We start from the raw sequence: 19,528 nt of genomic DNA, 5'->3' as shown, positions 1-19,528 counted from the left end.
TCCTTTTACTCAACAACAGAAGCATCTAACTATGTCATATTTTTTTGTAGTCCACTTAAAGGATATTATTTTTATTTTTCCTATTCTTATTTAGCTTTTTTTCCCCACGTAAATGTTATATCCTGAGATTGTAGAGTATTACAAAGATATATTTTAGTTGACGGGTCTATAATCAGCAGGGGACATCTCCAGATGTTTCCGGTTTTTACAAATACTGATAAAAATATATAAATGCAACATGCAACAATTTCAAAGATATTACTGTTTATATGTGGATATCAGTCAACTGAAATGAAGCCATTAGACCCTAATCTATGGACATGACTGGGAATACAGATGTGTATTTGTTGGTCACAGATACCTTTAAAAAAGAAAAAGCTATTGGTCTCCCGAGTGGCGCAGCGGTCTAAGGCACTGCAGCGCAGTTCTTGAGCCGTCACTACAGACCCGGGTTCGATCACGGGCTGTGTCGCAGCCACCTGCGAATGGGAGACCCATGAGACCCACTATTGGCCCAGTGTCATCCGGGTTGTCCCATCGCACTCTAGTGACTCCTGTGGTGAACCAGGTCCATGCACGCTGACTTTGGTCACCAGCTGTGTGTGGATGGTGAGCAGTGTGTCAAGAAGCAGTGCGGTTTGGCGTGTTTCAGAGTACGCATGGCTCTCAACCTTCGCTTCTCCCAAGTCCGTACGGGAGTTGCAGCGATTGGGCAAGACTGTAACTACCAATTGGATATCACAAAATTGTGGGTAAAAAGTATATATTTTTTAAATAAAAAAAGGTAGGGAAGTGGATCAGAAAACCAGTCGGTATCTGCTGTGGATCAGAAAACCAGTCAGTATCTGCTGTGGATCAGAAAACCAGTCAGTATCTGCTGTGGATCAGAAAACCAGTCAGTATCTGCTGTGGATCAGAAAACCAGTCAGTATCTGCTGTGGATCAGAAAACCAGTCAGTATCTGCTGTGGATCAGAAAACCAGTCAGTATCTGCTGTGGATCAGAAAACCAGTCAGTACACCTCCTTCACATAGAGTTGATCAGGCTGTTGATTGTGGCCTGTGGAATGTTGTCCCACTCCTCTTCAATGGCTGTTCAAGTTGCTGGATATTGGTGGGAACTGGAACACGCTGTCGTACACGTCGATCCAGAGCATCCCAAACATGCTCAATGGGGTGACATGTCTGGTGAGTATGCAGGCCATGGAAGAACTGGGACATTTTCAGCTTCCAGGAATTGTGTACAGATCCTTGTGACATGGGGCCGTGCATTATCATGCTGAAACATGAGGTGATAGTGGTGGATGAATGGAACAACAATGGGCCTCAGGATCTCGTCACGGTATCTCTGTGCATTCATATTGCCATCGATAAAATACAATTGTGAGCGTTGTCCATTGCTTATGCCTGCCCATACCATAACCCCCCCACCATGGGGAACTCTGTTTACAACGTTGACATCAGCAAACACCATACCATAACCCCCCCACCATGGGGCCCCCTGTTCACAACGTCGCCATTCACTCGCTTGTCAGTTGGACGTCCAGACAAATTCTCTGGCAACAGCTCTGGTGGACATTGCTGCAGTCAGCGCGCCAATGGCAACAGCTCTGGTGGACATTGCTGCAGTCAGCGTGCCAATGGCAACAGCTCTGGTGGACATTGCTGCAGTCAGCAGGCCAATGGCAACAGCTCTGGTGGACATTGCTGCAGTCAGCAGGCCAATGGCAACAGCTCTGGTGGACATTGCTGCAGTCAGCGTGCCAATGGCAACAGCTCTGGTGGACATTGCTGCAGTCAGCAGGCCAATGGCAACAGCTCTGGTGGACATTGCTGCAGTCAGCGTGCCAATGGCAACAGCTCTGGTGGACATTGCTGCAGTCAGCAGGCCAATGGCAACAGCTCTGGTGGACATTGCTGCAGTCAGCGTGCTAATTTCACATCTCCTTGAAAACTTAAGACCTCTGTGGAATCGTGTTCGTGTGACAACACTGCACATTTTTAGAGTGACCTTTTTATTTGTCCCCAGCACAATGTGCACCTGTGCAATGGTCATGCTGTTGAACCAGCTTCGTGATATACCACACCTGTCAGTTTGATTCATTATCTTTGCATAGGAGAAACGCTTACTAACAGGGGTATAAACACACTTGTGCAGACAATTTGAGAGAAACAAGCTTTTTGTGCTTATGGACAATGTCTGTGATTGTATTTTTATTTCAGCTCATGAAACATGGGACCAACTCTTCACGTGATGCTTTTATATTTGTGTTCAGTTTGTCTTCTGTTTCTGTCTTGGTCTCTTCTAATTTAAAAAATATCACCTTTTTGATGTCTTCTCGATCTCCAAACTCCGTCTAGAGTTTCTTCTCAAGACGATCCCAACGTGCTCTTTACCTCAAAGTTAGAGGGTTTATTGGCTTCATTATCCAAAGTGCTCTTTACTCACTGTAGCCTCTTAGAGAGGAGGGCCGGTAACAAGAGGGTTCGAACCCCCCAAGCTGCTGAGGGGGAAATCTTCAGGGACTGATCCGGCAGCCGGAGGGTTATTGGTTTCATTATCCCAGTGTACTAGCTACCACCAGCCAGAGGGTTATCATTATCCCAGTGTACTAGCTACCATCAGCCAGAGGGTTATTGGTTTCATTATCCCAGTATACTAGCTACCACCAGCCAGAGGGTTATCATTATCCCAGTGTACTAGCTACCATCAGCCAGAGGGTTATTGGTTTCATTATCCCAGTGTACTAGCTACCACCAGCCAGAGGGTTATTGGTTTCATTATCCCAGTGTACTAGCTACCACCAGCCAGAGGGTTGTTGGTTTCATTATCCCAGTGTACTAGCTACCACCAGCCGGAGGGTTATCAATATCCCAGTGTACTAGCTACCACCAGCCAAAGGGTTATTGCTTTCATTATCCCAGTATACTAGCTACCACCAGCCAGAGGGTTATCAATATCCCAGTGTACTAGCTACCATCAGCCAGAGGGTTATTGGTTTCATTATCCCAGTATACTAGCTACCATCAGCCAGAGGGTTATCATTATCCCAGTGTACTAGCTACCACCAGCCGGAGGGTTATTGGTTTCATTATCCCAGTGTACTAGCTACCACCAGCCAGAGGGTTATCATTATCCCAGTGTACTAGCTACCACCAGCCGGAGGGTTGTTGGCTTCATTATCCCAGTATACTAGCTACCACCAGCCGGAGGGTTATTGGTTTCATTATCCCAGTGTACTAGCTACCGCCCCATCAGCTGCTCCCAGCTGTGTGTGTCAGCTTGGGTACTGGTACACCAAAGCATAAATAATATCTGTGCAAATGGGCTCCCTAGAGGCGCAGTGGTCTAAGTCACTGCATCTCAGTGCTTGAGGCGTCACTACAGACACCCTGGTTTGATTCCAGGCTGTATCACAACCGGCCGTGATTGGGAGTTCCATTGGGCGGCTCGCAATTGTCCCAGCGTCGTCCGGGGTTTGGCCCGGGGTAGGCCGTCATTGTAAATAAGAATTTGTTCTTAACTGACTTGCCTAGTTAAATAAAGGTTAAATATATATATATATTTTTTAAATGGACCAATAAAGCATGTATTGTAACCACTTTGCTGCTCCCAAAAATCACAATCAGCCGATGAAACTATATAACAACTCCCCCTCTCTCTCCTCCTCCTGCAGACAACCCTCACCTCCTCCACCCCTCTGCGCCCCCAGACCTGACAGCCACAGCGGGTACCTTCAGGGATCCTCTCTTCTCCCTGCGGCAGGGTACCAACGATGGTCACCACAAGATCCCCATGACAACCTCTCCCCTGCTGGACCCCCTGCCCAGCCTCAAGATCAAGGTGTGTGTGTGTGTGTGTGTGTGTGTGTGGATCAATCAGATGTATGTATAAAGCCATTTTAATATCAGTGTTTGTCAAAGCTTTACAGTTGGTCTGGACCACAAGTAGAAGCAGAGACACACTGACTTACAACAAGTGTTCACAATGTATAGTTGAATAGTCATATTGGTGTAATAGTTATATTGGTGTAATAGTTATATTGGTGTAATAGTTATATTGGTGTAATAGTTATATTGGTGTAATAGTTATATTGGTGTAATAGTCATATTGGTGTAATAGTTATATTGGTGTAATAGTTATATTGGTGTAATAGTTATATTGGTGTAATAGTTATATTGGTGTAATATTGGTGTAATAGTTATATTGGTGTAATAGTTAATAGTTATATTGGTGTAATAGTTATATTGGTGTAATAGTCATATTGGTGTAATAGTTATATTGGTGTAATATTGGTGTAATAGTTAATAGTTATATTGGTGTAATAGTTATATTGGTGTAATAGTTATATTGGTGTAATAGTTATATTGGTGTAATATTGGTGTAATAGTTATATTGGTGTAATAGTAGTTATATTGGTGTAATAGTTATATTGGTGTAATAGTAGTTATATTGGTGTAATAGTTATATTGGTGTAATAGTTATATTGGTGTAATAGTTATATTGGTGTAATAGTTATATTGGTGTAATAGTTATATTGGTGTAATAGTTATATTGGTGTAATAGTTATATTGGTGTAATAGTTATATTGGTGTAATAGTTATATTGGTGTAATAGTTATATTGTAATAGTTATGTAATAGTTATATTGGTGTAATAGTTATATTGGTGTAATAGTTATATTGTGTAATAGTTATAGTTATAGTTATATTGGTAATAGTTATATTGGTGTAATAGTTATATTGGTGTAATAGTTATATTAGTTATATTGGTGTAATAGTTATATTGGTGTAATAGTTATATTGGTGTAATAGTTATATTGGTGTAATAGTTATATTGGTGTAATAGTTATATTGGTGTAATAGTTATATTGGTGTAATAGTTATATTGGTGTAATAGTATATTGGTTATATTGGTGTAATAGTTATATTGGTGTAATAGTTATATTGGTGTAATAGTTATATTGGTGTAATAGTTATATTGGTGTAATAGTTATATTGGTGTAATAGTTATATTGGTGTAATAGTTATATTGGTGTAATAGTTATATTGGTGTAATAGTTATATTGGTGTAATAGTTATATTGGTGTAATAGTTATATTGGTGTAATAGTTATATTGGTGTAATAGTTATATTGTAATAGTTATATTGGTGTAATAGTTATATTGTGTAATAGTTATATTGGTGTAATAGTTATATTGGTGTAATAGTTATATTGGTGTAATAGTTATATTGGTGTAATAGTTATATTGGTGTAATAGTTATATTGGTGTAATAGTTATATTGGTGTAATAGTTATATTGGTGTAATAGTTATATTGGTGTAATAGTTATATTGGTGTAATAGTTATATTGGTGTAATAGTTATATTGGTGTAATAGTTATATTGTGTAATAGTTGTAATAGTTATATTGGTGTAATAGTTATATTGGTGTAATAGTTATATTGGTGTAATAGTTATATTGGTGTAATAGTTATATTTATATTGGTGTAATAGTTATATTGGTGTAATAGTTATATTGGTGTAATAATAGTTATATTGGTGTAATAGTTATATTGGTGTAATAGTTATATTGGTGTAATAGTTATATTGGTGTAATAGTTATATTGGTGTAATAGTTATATTGGTGTAATAGTTATATTGTGTAATAGTTATATTGGTGTAATAGTTATATTGGTGTAATAGTTATATTGGTGTAATAGTTATATTGGTGTAATAGTTATATTGGTGTAATAGTTATATTGGTGTAATAGTTATATTGGTGTAATAGTTATATTGGTGTAATAGTTATAGTTAATAGTTATATTGGTGTAATAGTTATATTGGTGTAATAGTTATATTGGTGTAATAGTTATATTGGTGTAATAGTTATATTGGTGTAATAGTTATATTGGTGTAATAGTTATATTGGTGTAATAGTTATATTGGTGTAATAGTTATATTGTAATAGTTATATTGGTGTAATAGTTATATTGGTGTAATAGTATATGGTGTAATAGTTATATTGGTGTAATAGTTATATTGGTGTAATAGTTATATTGTGTAATAGTTATATTGGTGTAATAGTTATATTGGTGTAATAGTTATATTGGTGTAATAGTTATATTGGTGTAATAGTTATATTGGTGTAATAGTTATATTGGTGTAATATTGGTGTAATAGTTATATTGGTGTAATAGTTATATTGGTGTAATAGTTATATTGGTGTAATATTGGTGTAATAGTTATATGGTGTAATAGTTATATTGGTGTATAGTTAATAGTTATATTGGTGTAATAGTTATATTGGTGTAATAGTTATATTGGTGTAATAGTTATATTGGTGTAATAGTTATATTGGTGTAATAGTTATATTGGTGTAATAGTTATATTGTAATAGTTATATTGGTGTAATAGTTATATTGGTGTAATAGTTATATTGGTGTAATAGTTATATTGGTGTAATAGTTATATTGGTGTAATAGTTATATTGGTGTAATAGTTATATTGGTGTAATAGTTATAGTGTAATAGTTATATTGGTGTAATAGTTATATTGGTGTAATAGTTATATTGGTGTAATAGTTATATTGGTGTAATAGTTATATTGGTGTAATAGTTATATTGGTGTAATAGTTATATTGGTGTAATAGTTATATTGGTGTAATAGTTATATTGGTGTAATAGTTATATTGGTGTAATAGTTATATTGGTAATAGTTATATTGGTGTAATAGTTATATTGGTGTAATAGTTATATTGGTGTAATAGTTATATTGGTGTAATAGTTATATTGGTGTAATAGTTATATTGGTGTAATAGTTATATTGGTGTAATAGTTATATTGGTGTAATAGTTATATTGGTGTAATAGTTATATTGGTGTAATAGTTATATTGGTGTAATAGTTATATGGTGTAATAGTTATATTGGTGTAATAGTTATATTGGTGTAATAGTTATATTGGTGTAATAGTTATATTGGTGTAATAGTTATATTGGTTAATAGTTATATTGGTGTAATAGTTATATTGTAATATTGGTGTAATAGTTATATTGGTGTAATAGTTATATTGGTGTAATAGTTATATTGGTGTAATAGTTATATTGGTGTAATAGTTATATTGGTGTAATAGTTATATTGGTGTAATAGTTATATTGGTGTAATAGTTATATTGGTGTAATAGTTATATTGGTGTAATAGTTATATTGGTGTAATAGTTATATTGGTGTAATAGTTATATTGGTGTAATAGTTATATAGTGTAATAGTTATAATAGTGGTGTAATAGTTATATTGGTGTAATAGTTATATTGGTGTAATAGTGGTGTAATAGTTATATTGTAATAGTTATATTGGTGTAATAGTTATATTGGTGTAATAGTTATATTGGTGTAATAGTTATATTGGTGTAATAGTTATATTGGTGTAATATTGGTGTAATAGTTATATAATAGTGTAATAGTTATATTGGTGTAATAGTTATATTGGTGTAATAGTCATATTGGTGTAATAGTTATATTGGTGTAATAGTTATAGTTATATTGGTGTAATAGTTATATTGGTGTAATAGTCATATTGGTGTAATAGTTATATTGGTGTAATAGTTATATTGGTGTAATAGTTATATTGGTGTAATAGTTATATTGGTGTAATAGTTATATTGGTGTAATAGTTATATTGGTGTAATAGTTATATTGGTGTAATAGTTATATTGGTGTAATAGTTATATTGGTGTAATAGTTATATTGGTGTAATAGTTATATATTGGTGTAATAGTTATATTGGTGTAATAGTTATATTAATAGTGTAATAGTTATATTGGTGTAATATTGGTGTAATAGTTATATTGGTGTAATAGTTATATTGGTGTAATAGTTATATTGGTGTAATAGTTATATTGGTGTAATAGTTATATTGGTGTAATAGTTATATTGGTGTAATAGTTATATTGGTGTAATAGTTATATTGGTGTAATAGTTATATTGGTGTAATAGTTATATTGGTGTAATAGTTATATTGGTGTAATAGTTATATTGGTGTAATAGTTATATTGGTGTAATAGTTATATTGGTGTAATAGTTATATTGGTGTAATAGTTATATTGGTGTAATAGTTATATTGGTGTAATAGTTATATTGGTGTAATAGTTATATTGGTGTAATAGTTATATTGGTGTAATAGTTATATTGGTGTAATAGTTATATTGGTGTAATAGTTATATTGGTGTAATAGTTATATTGGTGTAATAGTTATATTGGTGTAATAGTTATATTGGTGTAATAGTTATATTATAGTTATATTGGTGTAATAGTTATATTGGTGTAATAGTTATATTGGTGTAATAGTTATATTGGTGTAATAGTTATATTGGTGTAATAGTTATATTGGTATAATAGTGTATATAGTTATATTGGTGTAATAGTTATATTGGTGTAATAGTTATATTGGTGTAATAGTTATATTATAGTTATATTGGTGTAATAGTTATATTGGTGTAATAGTTATATTGGTGTAATAGTTATATTGGTGTAATAGTTATATTGGTGTAATAGTTATATTGGTGTAATAGTTATATTGGTGTAATAGTTATATTGGTGTAATAGTGTAATAGTTATATTGGTGTAATAGTTATATTGGTGTAATAGTTATATTGGTGTAATAGTTATATTGGTGTAATAGTTATATTGGTGTAATAGTCATATTGGTGTAATAGTTATATTGGTGTAATAGTTATATTGGTGTAATAGTTATATTGGTGTAATAGTTATATTGGTGTAATAGTTATATTGGTGTAATAGTTATATTGGTGTAATAGTTATATTGGTGTAATAGTTATATTGGTGTAATAGTTATATTGGTGTAATAGTTATATTGGTGTAATAGTTATATTGGTGTAATAGTTATATTGGTGTAATAGTTATATTGGTGTAATAGTTATATTGGTGTAATAGTTATATTGGTGTAATAGTTATATTGGTGTAATAGTTATATTGGTGTAATAGTTATATTGGTGTAATAGTTATATTGGTGTAATAGTTATAATAGTTATATTGGTGTAATAGTTATATTGGTGTAATATATTGGTGTAATAGTTATATTGGTGTAATAGTTATATTGGTGTAATATTGGTGTAATAGTTATATTGGTGTAATAGTTATATTAATAGTTATATTGGTGTAATAGTTATATTGGTGTAATAGTTATATTGTGTAATATTAGTTAATAGTTATATTGGTGTAATAGTTATATATGGTGTAATAGTTATATTGGTGTAATAGTTATATTGGTGTAATAGTTATATTGGTGTAATAGTTATATTGGTGTAATAGTTATATTGGTGTAATAGTTATATTGGTGTAATAGTTATATTGGTGTAATAGTTATATTGGTGTAATAGTTATATTGGTGTAATAGTTATATTGGTGTAATAGTTATATTGGTGTAATAGTTATATTGGTGTAATAGTTATATTGTTATATAGTTATATAGTTATATTGGTGTAATAGTTATATTGGTGTAATAGTTATATTGGTGTAATAGTTATATTATGTTATATTGTAATAGTTATATTGGTGTAATAGTTATATTGTGTAATAGTTATATTGGTGTAATAGTTATATTGGTGTAATAGTTATATTGGTGTAATAGTTATATTGGTGTAATAGTTATATTGGTGTAATAGTTATATTGGTGTAATAGTTATATTGGTGTAATAGTTGTAATAGTTATATTGGTGTAATAGTTATATTGGTGTAATAGTTATATTGGTGTAATAGTTATATTGGTGTAATAGTTATATTATAGTTATATTGGTGTAATAGTTATATTGGTGTAATAGTTATATTGGTGTAATAGTTATATTGGTGTAATAGTTAATAGTTATATTGGTGTAATAGTTATATTGGTGTAATAGTTATATTGGTGTAATAGTTATATTGGTGTAATAGTTATATTGGTGTAATAGTTATATGGGTGTAATAGTTATATTGGTGTAATAGTTATATTGGTGTAATAGTTATATTTGTAATAGTTAATATAGTTATATTGGTGTAATAGTTATATTGGTGTAATAGTTATATTGTAATAGTTATATTGTAATAGTTATATTGGTGTAATAGTTATATTGGTGTAATAGTTATATTGGTGTAATAGTTATATTGGTGTAATAGTTATATTGGTGTAATAGTTATATTGGTGTAATAGTTATATTGGTGTAATAGTTATATTGTGTAATAGTTATATTTATATTGGTGTAATAGTTATATTGGTGTAATAGTGGTGTAATAGTTATATTGGTGTAATAGTTATATTGGTGTAATAGTTATATTGGTGTAATATAGTTATATTGTTATGTGTAATAGTTATATTGGTGTAATAGTTATATTGGTGTAATAGTTATATTGGTGTAATAGTTATATTGGTGTAATAGTTATATTGGTGTAATAGTTATATTGGTGTAATAGTTAATAGTTATATTGGTGTAATAGTTATATTGGTGTAATAGTTATATTGGTGTAATAGTTATATTGGTGTAATAGTTATATTGGTGTAATAGTTATATTGGTGTAATAGTTATAGTGGTGTAATAGTTATATTGGTGTAATAGTTATATTGGTGTAATAGTTATATTGGTGTAATAGTTATATTGGTGTAATAGTTATATTGGTGTAATAGTTATATTGGTGTAATAGTTATATTGGTGTAATAGTCATATTGGTGTAATAGTTATATTGGTGTAATATAGTTAATATTGGTGTAATAGTTATATTGGTGTAATAGTTATATTGTGTAATAGTTATATTGGTGTAATAGTTATATTGGTGTAATAGTTATATTGGTGTATATTGGTGTAATAGTTATATTGGTGTAATAGTTATATTGGTGTAATATATTGGTGTAATATATATTGGTGTATATAGTTATATTGGTGTAATAGTTATATTGGTGTAATAGTTATATTGGTGTAATAGTTATATTGTGTAATAATATTGGTGTAATAGTTATATTGGTGTAATAGTTATATTGGTGTAATAGTTATATTGGTGTAATAGTTATATTGGTGTAATAGTTATATTGGTGTAATAGTTATATTGGTGTAATAGTAATATATATTGGTGTAATAGTTATTGGTGTAATAGTTATATTGGTGTAATAGTTATATTGGTGTAATAGTTATATTGGTGTAATAGTTATATTGGTGTAATAGTTATATTGGTGTAATAGTTATATTGGTGTAATAGTTATATTGGTGTAATAGTTATATTGGTGTAATAGTTATATTGGTGTAATAGTTATATTGGTGTAATAGTTATATTGGTGTAATAGTTATATTGGTGTAATAGTTATATTGGTGTAATAGTTATATTGGTGTAATAGTTATATTGGTGTAATAGTTATATTGGTGTAATAGTTATATTGGTGTAATAGTTATATTGGTGTAATAGTTATATTGGTGTAATAGTTATATTGGTGTAATATTGGTGTAATAGTTATATTGGTGTAATATATATTGGTGTAATAGTTATATTGTGTAATAGTTGTGTAATAGTTATATTGGTGTAATAGTTATATTGGTGTAATAGTTATAGTGGTGTAATAGTTATAGTGGTGTAATAGTTATATTGGTGTAATAGTTATATTGGTGTAATAGTTATATTGGTGTAATAGTTATATTGGTGTAATAGTTATATTGGTGTAATAGTTATATTGGTGTAATATTGGTGTAATAGTTATATTGGTGTAATAGTTATATTGGTGTAATAGTTATATTGGTGTAATAGTTATATTGGTGTAATAGTTATATTGGTGTAATAGTTATAGTAATAGTTATATTGGTGTAATAGTTATATTGGTGTAATAGTTATATTGGTGTAATAGTTATATTGGTGTAATAGTTATATTGGTGTAATAGTTATATTGGTGTAATAGTTATATTGGTGTAATAGTTATATTGGTGTAATAGTTATATTGGTGTAATAGTTATATTGGTGTAATAGTTATATTGGTGTAATAGTTATATTGGTGTAATAGTTATATTGGTGTAATAGTTATATTGGTGTAATAGTTATATTGGTGTAATAGTTATATTGGTGTAATAGTTATATTGGTGTAATAGTTATATTGGTGTAATAGTTATATTGGTGTAATAGTTATATTGGTGTAATAGTTATATTGGTGTAATAGTTATATTGGTGTAATAGTTATATTGGTGTAATAGTTATATTATAGTTATATTGGTGTAATAGTTATATTGGTGTAATAGTTATATTGGTGTAATAGTTATATTGGTGTAATAGTTATATTGGTAATAGTAATAGTTATATTGGTGTAATAGTTATATTGGTGTAATAGTTATATTGGTGTAATAGTTATATTGGTGTAATAGTTATATTGGTGTAATAGTTATATTGGTGTAATAGTTATATTGGTGTAATAGTTATATTGGTGTAATAGTTATATTGGTGTAATAGTTATAGTGGTGTAATAGTTATATTGGTGTAATAGTTATATTGGTGTAATAGTTATATTGGTGTAATAGTTATATTGGTGTAATAGTTATATTGGTGTAATAGTTATATTGGTGTAATAGTTATATTGGTGTAATAGTCATATTGGTGTAATAGTCATATTGGTGTAATATTGGTGTAATAGTCATATTGGTGTAATAGTTATATTGGTGTATAGTGTAATAGTTATATTGGTGTAATAGTTATATTGGTGTAATAGTTATATTGGTGTAATAGTTATATTGGTGTAATAGTTATATTGGTGTAATAGTTATATTGGTGTAATAGCCATAGTTATATTGGTGTAATAGTTATATTGGTGTAATAGTTATATTGGTGTAATAGTTATATTGGTGTAATAGTTATATTGGTGTAATAGTTATATTGGTGTAATAGTTAATAGTTATATTGGTGTAATAGTTATATTGGTGTAATAGTTATATTGGTGTAATAGTTATATTGGTGTAATAGTTATATTGGTGTAATAGTTATATTGGTGTAATAGTTATATTTATAATATTGGTGTAATAGTTATATTGGTGTAATAGTTATATTGGTGTAATAGTTATATTGGTGTAATAGTTATATTGGTGTAATAGTTATATTGGTGTAATAGTTATATTGGTGTAATAGTTATATTGGTGTAATAGTTATATTGGTGTAATAGTTATATTGGTGTAATAGTTATATTGGTGTAATAGTTATATTGGTGTAATAGTTATATTATAGTTATATTGGTGTAATAGTTATATTGGTGTAATAGTTATATTGGTGTAATAGTTATATTGGTGTAATAGTTAATAGTTATATTGGTGTAATAGTTATATTGGTGTAATAGTTATATTGGTGTAATAGTTATATTGGTGTAATAGTTATATTGGTGTAATAGTTATATTGGTGTAATAGTTATATTGGTGTAATAGTTATATTGGTGTAATAGTTATATTGGTGTAATAGTTATATTGGTGTAATAGTTATATTGGTGTAATAGTTATATTGGTGTAATAGTTATATTGGTGTAATAGTTATATTGGTGTAATAGTTATATTGGTGTAATAGTTATATTGGTGTAATAGTTATATTGGTGTAATAGTTATATTGGTGTAATAGTTATATTGGTGTAATAGTTATATTGTAATAGTTATGTAATAGTTATATTGGTGTAATAGTTATATTGGTGTAATAGTTATATTGGTGTAATAGTTATATTGGTGTAATAGTTATATTGGTGTAATAGTTATATTGGTGTAATAGTTATATTGGTGTAATAGTTATATTGGTGTAATAGTTATATTGGTGTAATAGTTATATTGGTGTAATAGTTATATTGGTGTAATAGTTATATTGGTGTAATAGTTATATTGGTGTAATAGTTATATTGGTGTAATAGTTATATTGGTGTAATAGTTATATTGGTGTAATAGTTATATTGGTGTAATAGTTATATTGGTGTAATAGTTATATTGTGTAATAGTAATAGTTATATTGGTGTAATAGTTATATTGGTGTAATAGTTATATTGGTGTAATAGTTATATTGGTGTAATAGTTATATTGGTGTAATGTAATAGTTATATTGGTGTAATAGTTATATTGGTGTAATAGTTATATTGGTGTAATAGTTATATTGGTGTAATAGTTATATTGGTGTAATAGTTATATTGGTGTAATAGTTATATTGGTGTAATAGTTATATTGGTGTAATAGTTATATTGGTGTAATAGTTATATTGGTGTAATAGTTATATTGGTGTAATAGTTATATTGGTGTAATAGTTATATTGTAATAGTTATATTGTAATAGTTATATTGGTGTAATAGTTATATTGGTGTAATAGTTATATTGGTGTAATAGTTATATTGGTGTAATAGTTATATTGGTGTAATAGTTATATTGGTGTAATAGTTATATTGGTGTAATAGTTATATTGGTGTAATAGTTATATTGGTGTAATAGTTATATTGGTGTAATAGTTATATTGGTGTAATAGTTATATTGGTGTAATAGTTATATTGGTGTAATAGTTATATTGGTGTAATAGTTATATTGGTGTAATAGTTATATTGGTGTAATAGTTATATTGGTGTAATAGTTATATTAGTAATATATTGGTGTAATAGTTATATTGGTGTAATAGTTATATAGTTATATTGGTGTAATAGTTATATTGGTGTAATAGTTATATTGGTGTAATAGTTATATTGGTGTAATAGTTATATTGGTGTAATAGTTATATTGGTGTAATAGTTATATTGGTGTAATAGTTATATTGGTGTAATAGTTATATTGGTGTAATAGTTATATTGGTGTAATAGTTATATTGGTGTAATAGTTATATTGGTGTAATAGTTATATTGGTGTAATAGTTATAGTATATTGGTGTAATAGTTATATTGGTGTAATAGTCATTGGTGTAATAGTTATATTGGTGTAATAGTTATATTGGTGTAATAGTTATATTGGTGTAATAGTTATATTGGTGTAATAGTTATATTGGTGTAATAGTTATATTGGTGTAATAGTTATATTGGTGTAATAGTTATATTGGTGTAATAGTTATATTGGTGTAATAGTTATATTGGTGTAATAGTTATATTGGTGTAATAGTTATATTGGTGTAATAGTTATATTGGTGTAATAGTTATATTGGTGTAATAGTTATATTGGTGTAATAGTTATATTGGTGTAATAGTTATATTGGTGTAATAGTTATATTGGTGTAATAGTTATATTGGTGTAATAGTTATATTGGTGTAATAGTTATATTGGTGTAATAGTTATATTGGTGTAATAGTTATATTGGTGTAATAGTTATTATTGTAATAGTTATAATAGTTATATTGGTGTAATAGTTATATTGGTGTAATATTGGTGTAATAGTTATATTGGTGTAATAGTTAATAGTTGGTGTAATAGTTATATTGGTGTAATAGTTATAGTTAGTTATATTGGTGTAATAGTTATATTGGTGTAATAGTTATATTGGTGTAATAGTTATATTGTAATAGTGTAATAGTTATATTGGTGTAATAGTTATATTGGTGTAATAGTTATATTGGTGTAATATTGGTGTAATAGTTATATTGGTGTAATAGTTATATTGGTGTAATAGTTATATTGGTGTAATAGTTATATTGGTGTAATAGTTATATTGGTGTAATAGTTATATTGGTGTAATAGTCATATTGGTGTAATAGTTATATTGGTGTAATAGTTATATTGGTGTAATAGTTATATTGGTGTAATAGTTATATTGGTGTAATAGTTATATTGGTGTAATAGTTATATTGGTGTAATAGTTATATTGGTGTAATAGTTATATTGGTGTAATAGTTATATTGGTGTAATAGTTATATTGGTGTGTAGTTATATTGGTGTGTAGTTATATTGGTGTAATAGTTATATTGGTGTAATAGTTATATTGGTGTATAGTGTAATAGTCATATTGGTGTAATAGTTATATTGGTGTAATAGTCATATTGGTGTAATAGTTATATTGGTGTAATAGTTATATTGGTGTAATAGTTATATTGGTGTAATAGTTATATTGGTGTAATAGTTATATTGGTGTAATAGTTATATTGGTGTAATAGTTATATTGGTGTAATAGTTATATTGGTGTGTAGTTATATTGGTGTAATAGTTATATTGGTGTGTAGTTATATTGGTGTAATAGTTATATTGGTGTATAGTGTAATAGTTATATTGGTGTAATAGTTATATTGGTGTAATAGTTATATTGGTGTAATAGTTATATTGGTGTAATAGTTATATTGGTGTAATTATTGGTGTAATAGTTATATTGGTGTAATAGTTATATTGGTGTAATAGTTATATTGGTGTAATAGTTATATTGGTGTAATAGTTATATTGGTGTAATAGTTATATTGGTGTAATAGTTATATTGGTGTATAGTGTAATAGTCATATTGGTGTAATAGTTATATTGGTGTAATAGTCATATTGGTGTAATAGTTATATTGGTGTAATAGTTATATTGGTGTAATAGTTATATTGGTGTAATAGTTATATTGGTGTAATAGTTATATTGGTGTAATAGTTATATTGGTGTAATAGTTATATTGGTAATAGTTGTAATAGTTATATTGGTGTAATAGTTATATTGGTGTAATAGTTATATTGGTGTAGTTATATTAGTTATATTGGTGTAATAGTTATATTGGTGTAATAGTTATATTGGTGTAATAGTTATATTGGTGTAATAGTTATATTGGTGTAATAGTTATATTGGTGTAATAGTTATATTGGTGTAATAGTTATATTGGTGTAATAGTTATATTGGTGTAATAGTTATATTGGTGTAATAGTTATATTGGTAATATAGTGTAATAGTTATATTGGTGTAATAGTTATATTGGTGTAATAGTTATATTGGTGTAATAGTTATATTGGTGTAATAGTTATATTGGTGTAATAGTTATTGGTGTAATAGTTATATTGGTGTAATAGTTATATTGGTGTAATAGTTATATTGGTGTAATAGTCATATTGGTGTAATAGTTATATTGTAATAGTTGTATTGGTGTAGTTATATTGGTGTAATAGTTATATTGGTGTAATAGTTATATAGTTATATTGGTGTAATAGTTATATTGGTGTAATAGTTATATTGGTGTAATAGTTATATTGGTGTAATAGTTATATTGGTGTAATAGTTATATTGGTGTAATAGTTATATTGGTGTAATAGTTATATTGGTGTAATAGTTATATTGGTGTAATAGTTATATTGGTGTAATAGTTATATTGGTGTAATAGTTATATTGGTGTAATAGTTATATTGGTGTAATAGTTATATTGGTGTAATAGTTATATTGGTGTAATAGTTATATTGGTGTAATAGTTATATTGGTGTAATAGTTATATTGGTGTAATAGTTATATTGGTGTAATAGTTATATTGGTGTAATAGTTATATTGGTGTAATAGTTATATTGGTGTAATAGTTATATTGGTGTAATAGTTATATTGGTGTAATAGTTAGTTAATAGTTATATTGGTGTAATAGTTATATTGGTGTAATAGTTATATTGGTGTAATAGTTATATTGGTGTAATAGTTATATTGGTGTAATAGTTATTATGTAATAGTTATATTGGTGTAATAGTTATATTGGTGTAATAGTTATATTGGTGTAATAGTTATATTGGTGTAATAGTTATATTGGTGTAATAGTTATATTATATAATAGTTATATTGGTGTAATAGTTATATTGGTGTAATAGTTATATTGGTGTAATAGTTATATTGGTGTAATAGTTATATTGGTGTAATAGTTATATTGGTGTAATAGTTATATTGGTGTAATAGTTATATTGGTGTAATAGTTATATTGGTGTAATAGTTATATTGGTGTAATAGTTATATTGGTGTAATAGTTATAGTGGTGTAATAGTTATATTGGTGTAATAGTCATATTGGTGTAATATTGGTGTAATAGTCATATTGGTGTAATAGTTATATTGGTGTAATAGTTATATTGGTGTAATAGTTATATTGGTGTAATAGTTATATTGGTGTAATAGTATATATAATAGGTGTAATAGTTATATTGGTGTAATAGTTATATTGGTGTAATAGTTATATTGGTGTAATAGTTATATTGGTGTAATAGTTATATTGGTGTAATAGTTATATTGGTGTAATAGTTATATTGGTGTAATAGTTATATTGGTGTAATAGTTATATTGGTGTAATAGTTATATTGGTGTAATAGTTATATTGGTGTATAGTGTAATAGTTATATTGGTGTAATAGTTATATTGGTGTAATAGTTATATTGGTGTAATAGTTATATTGGTGTAATAGTCATATTGGTGTAATAGTTATATTGGTGTAATAGTTATATTGGTGTAATAGTTATATTGGTGTAATAGTTATATTGGTGTGTAGTTATATTGGTGTAATAGTTATATTGGTGTGTAGTTATATTGGTGTAATAGTTATATTGGTGTGTAGTTATATTGGTGTAATAGTTATATTGGTGTATAGTGTAATAGTTATATTGGTGTAATAGTTATATTGGTGTAATAGTTATATTGGTGTAATAGTTATATTGGTGTAATAGTTATATTGGTGTAATATTGGTGTAATAGTTATATTGGTGTAATAGTTATATTGGTGTAATAGTTATATTGGTGTAATAGTTATATTGGTGTAATAGTTATATTGGTGTAATAGTTATATTGGTGTAATAGTTATATTGGTGTATAGTGTAATAGTCATATTGGTGTAATAGTTATATTGGTGTAATAGTCATAATGGTGTAATAGTTATATTGGTGTAATAGTTATATTGGTGTAATAGTTATATTGGTGTAATAGTTATATTGGTGTGTAGTTATATTGGTGTGTAGTTATATTGGTGTAATAGTTATATTGGTGTAATAGTTATATTGGTGTAATAGTTATATTGGTGTAATAGTTATATTGGTGTAATAGTTATATTGGTGTAATAGTTATATTGGTGTAATAGTTATATTGGTGTAATAGTTATATTGGTGTAATAGTTATATTGGTGTAATAGTTATATTGGTGTAATAGTTATATTGGTGTAATAGTTATATTGGTGTAATAGTTATATTGGTGTAATAGTTATATTGGTGTAATAGTTATATTGGTGTAATAGTTATAGTGGTGTAATAGTCATATTGGTGTAATAGTTATATTGGTGTAATAGTTATATTGGTGTAATAGTTATATTGGTGTAATAGTTATATTGGTGTAATTATTGGTGTAATAGTTATATTGGTGTAATAGTTATATTGGTGTAATTATTGGTGTAATAGTCATATTGGTGTAATAGTTATATTATAGTTATATTGGTGTAATAGTTATATTGGTGTAATAGTTATATTGGTGTAATAGTTATATTGGTGTAATAGTTATATTGGTGTAATAGTTATATTGGTGTAATAGTTATATTGGTGTAATAGTTATATTGGTGTAATAGTCATATTGGTGTAATATTGGTGTAATAGTTATATTGGTGTAATAGTTATATTGGTGTAATAGTTATATTGGTGTAATA

At 28.2% G+C, this 19,528-nt stretch overlaps 1 protein-coding gene across 1 annotated transcript in view; it reads left to right on the top strand.

The window, feature by feature from the left end:
* The window catches only part of LOC135561189 (netrin receptor UNC5B-b-like), a 164,136-nt gene that overhangs the window by 98,195 nt on the left and 46,413 nt on the right, over positions 1-19,528 (top strand). Inside the window, exon 9 of the mRNA XM_065002335.1 lies at positions 3,677-3,843. Coding sequence (XP_064858407.1) covers positions 3,677-3,843 — 167 coding nt within the window. The remainder of the gene's footprint in view (positions 1-3,676; positions 3,844-19,528) is intronic.

This window comes from Oncorhynchus nerka, linkage group LG16, assembly GCF_034236695.1.
Source record: "Oncorhynchus nerka isolate Pitt River linkage group LG16, Oner_Uvic_2.0, whole genome shotgun sequence".
In the NCBI taxonomy this organism is placed as follows: domain Eukaryota; kingdom Metazoa; phylum Chordata; class Actinopteri; order Salmoniformes; family Salmonidae; genus Oncorhynchus; species Oncorhynchus nerka.
Note: the sequence above shows the minus strand (reverse complement) of the source record. Positions and strands in the feature narration are given on the sequence as shown.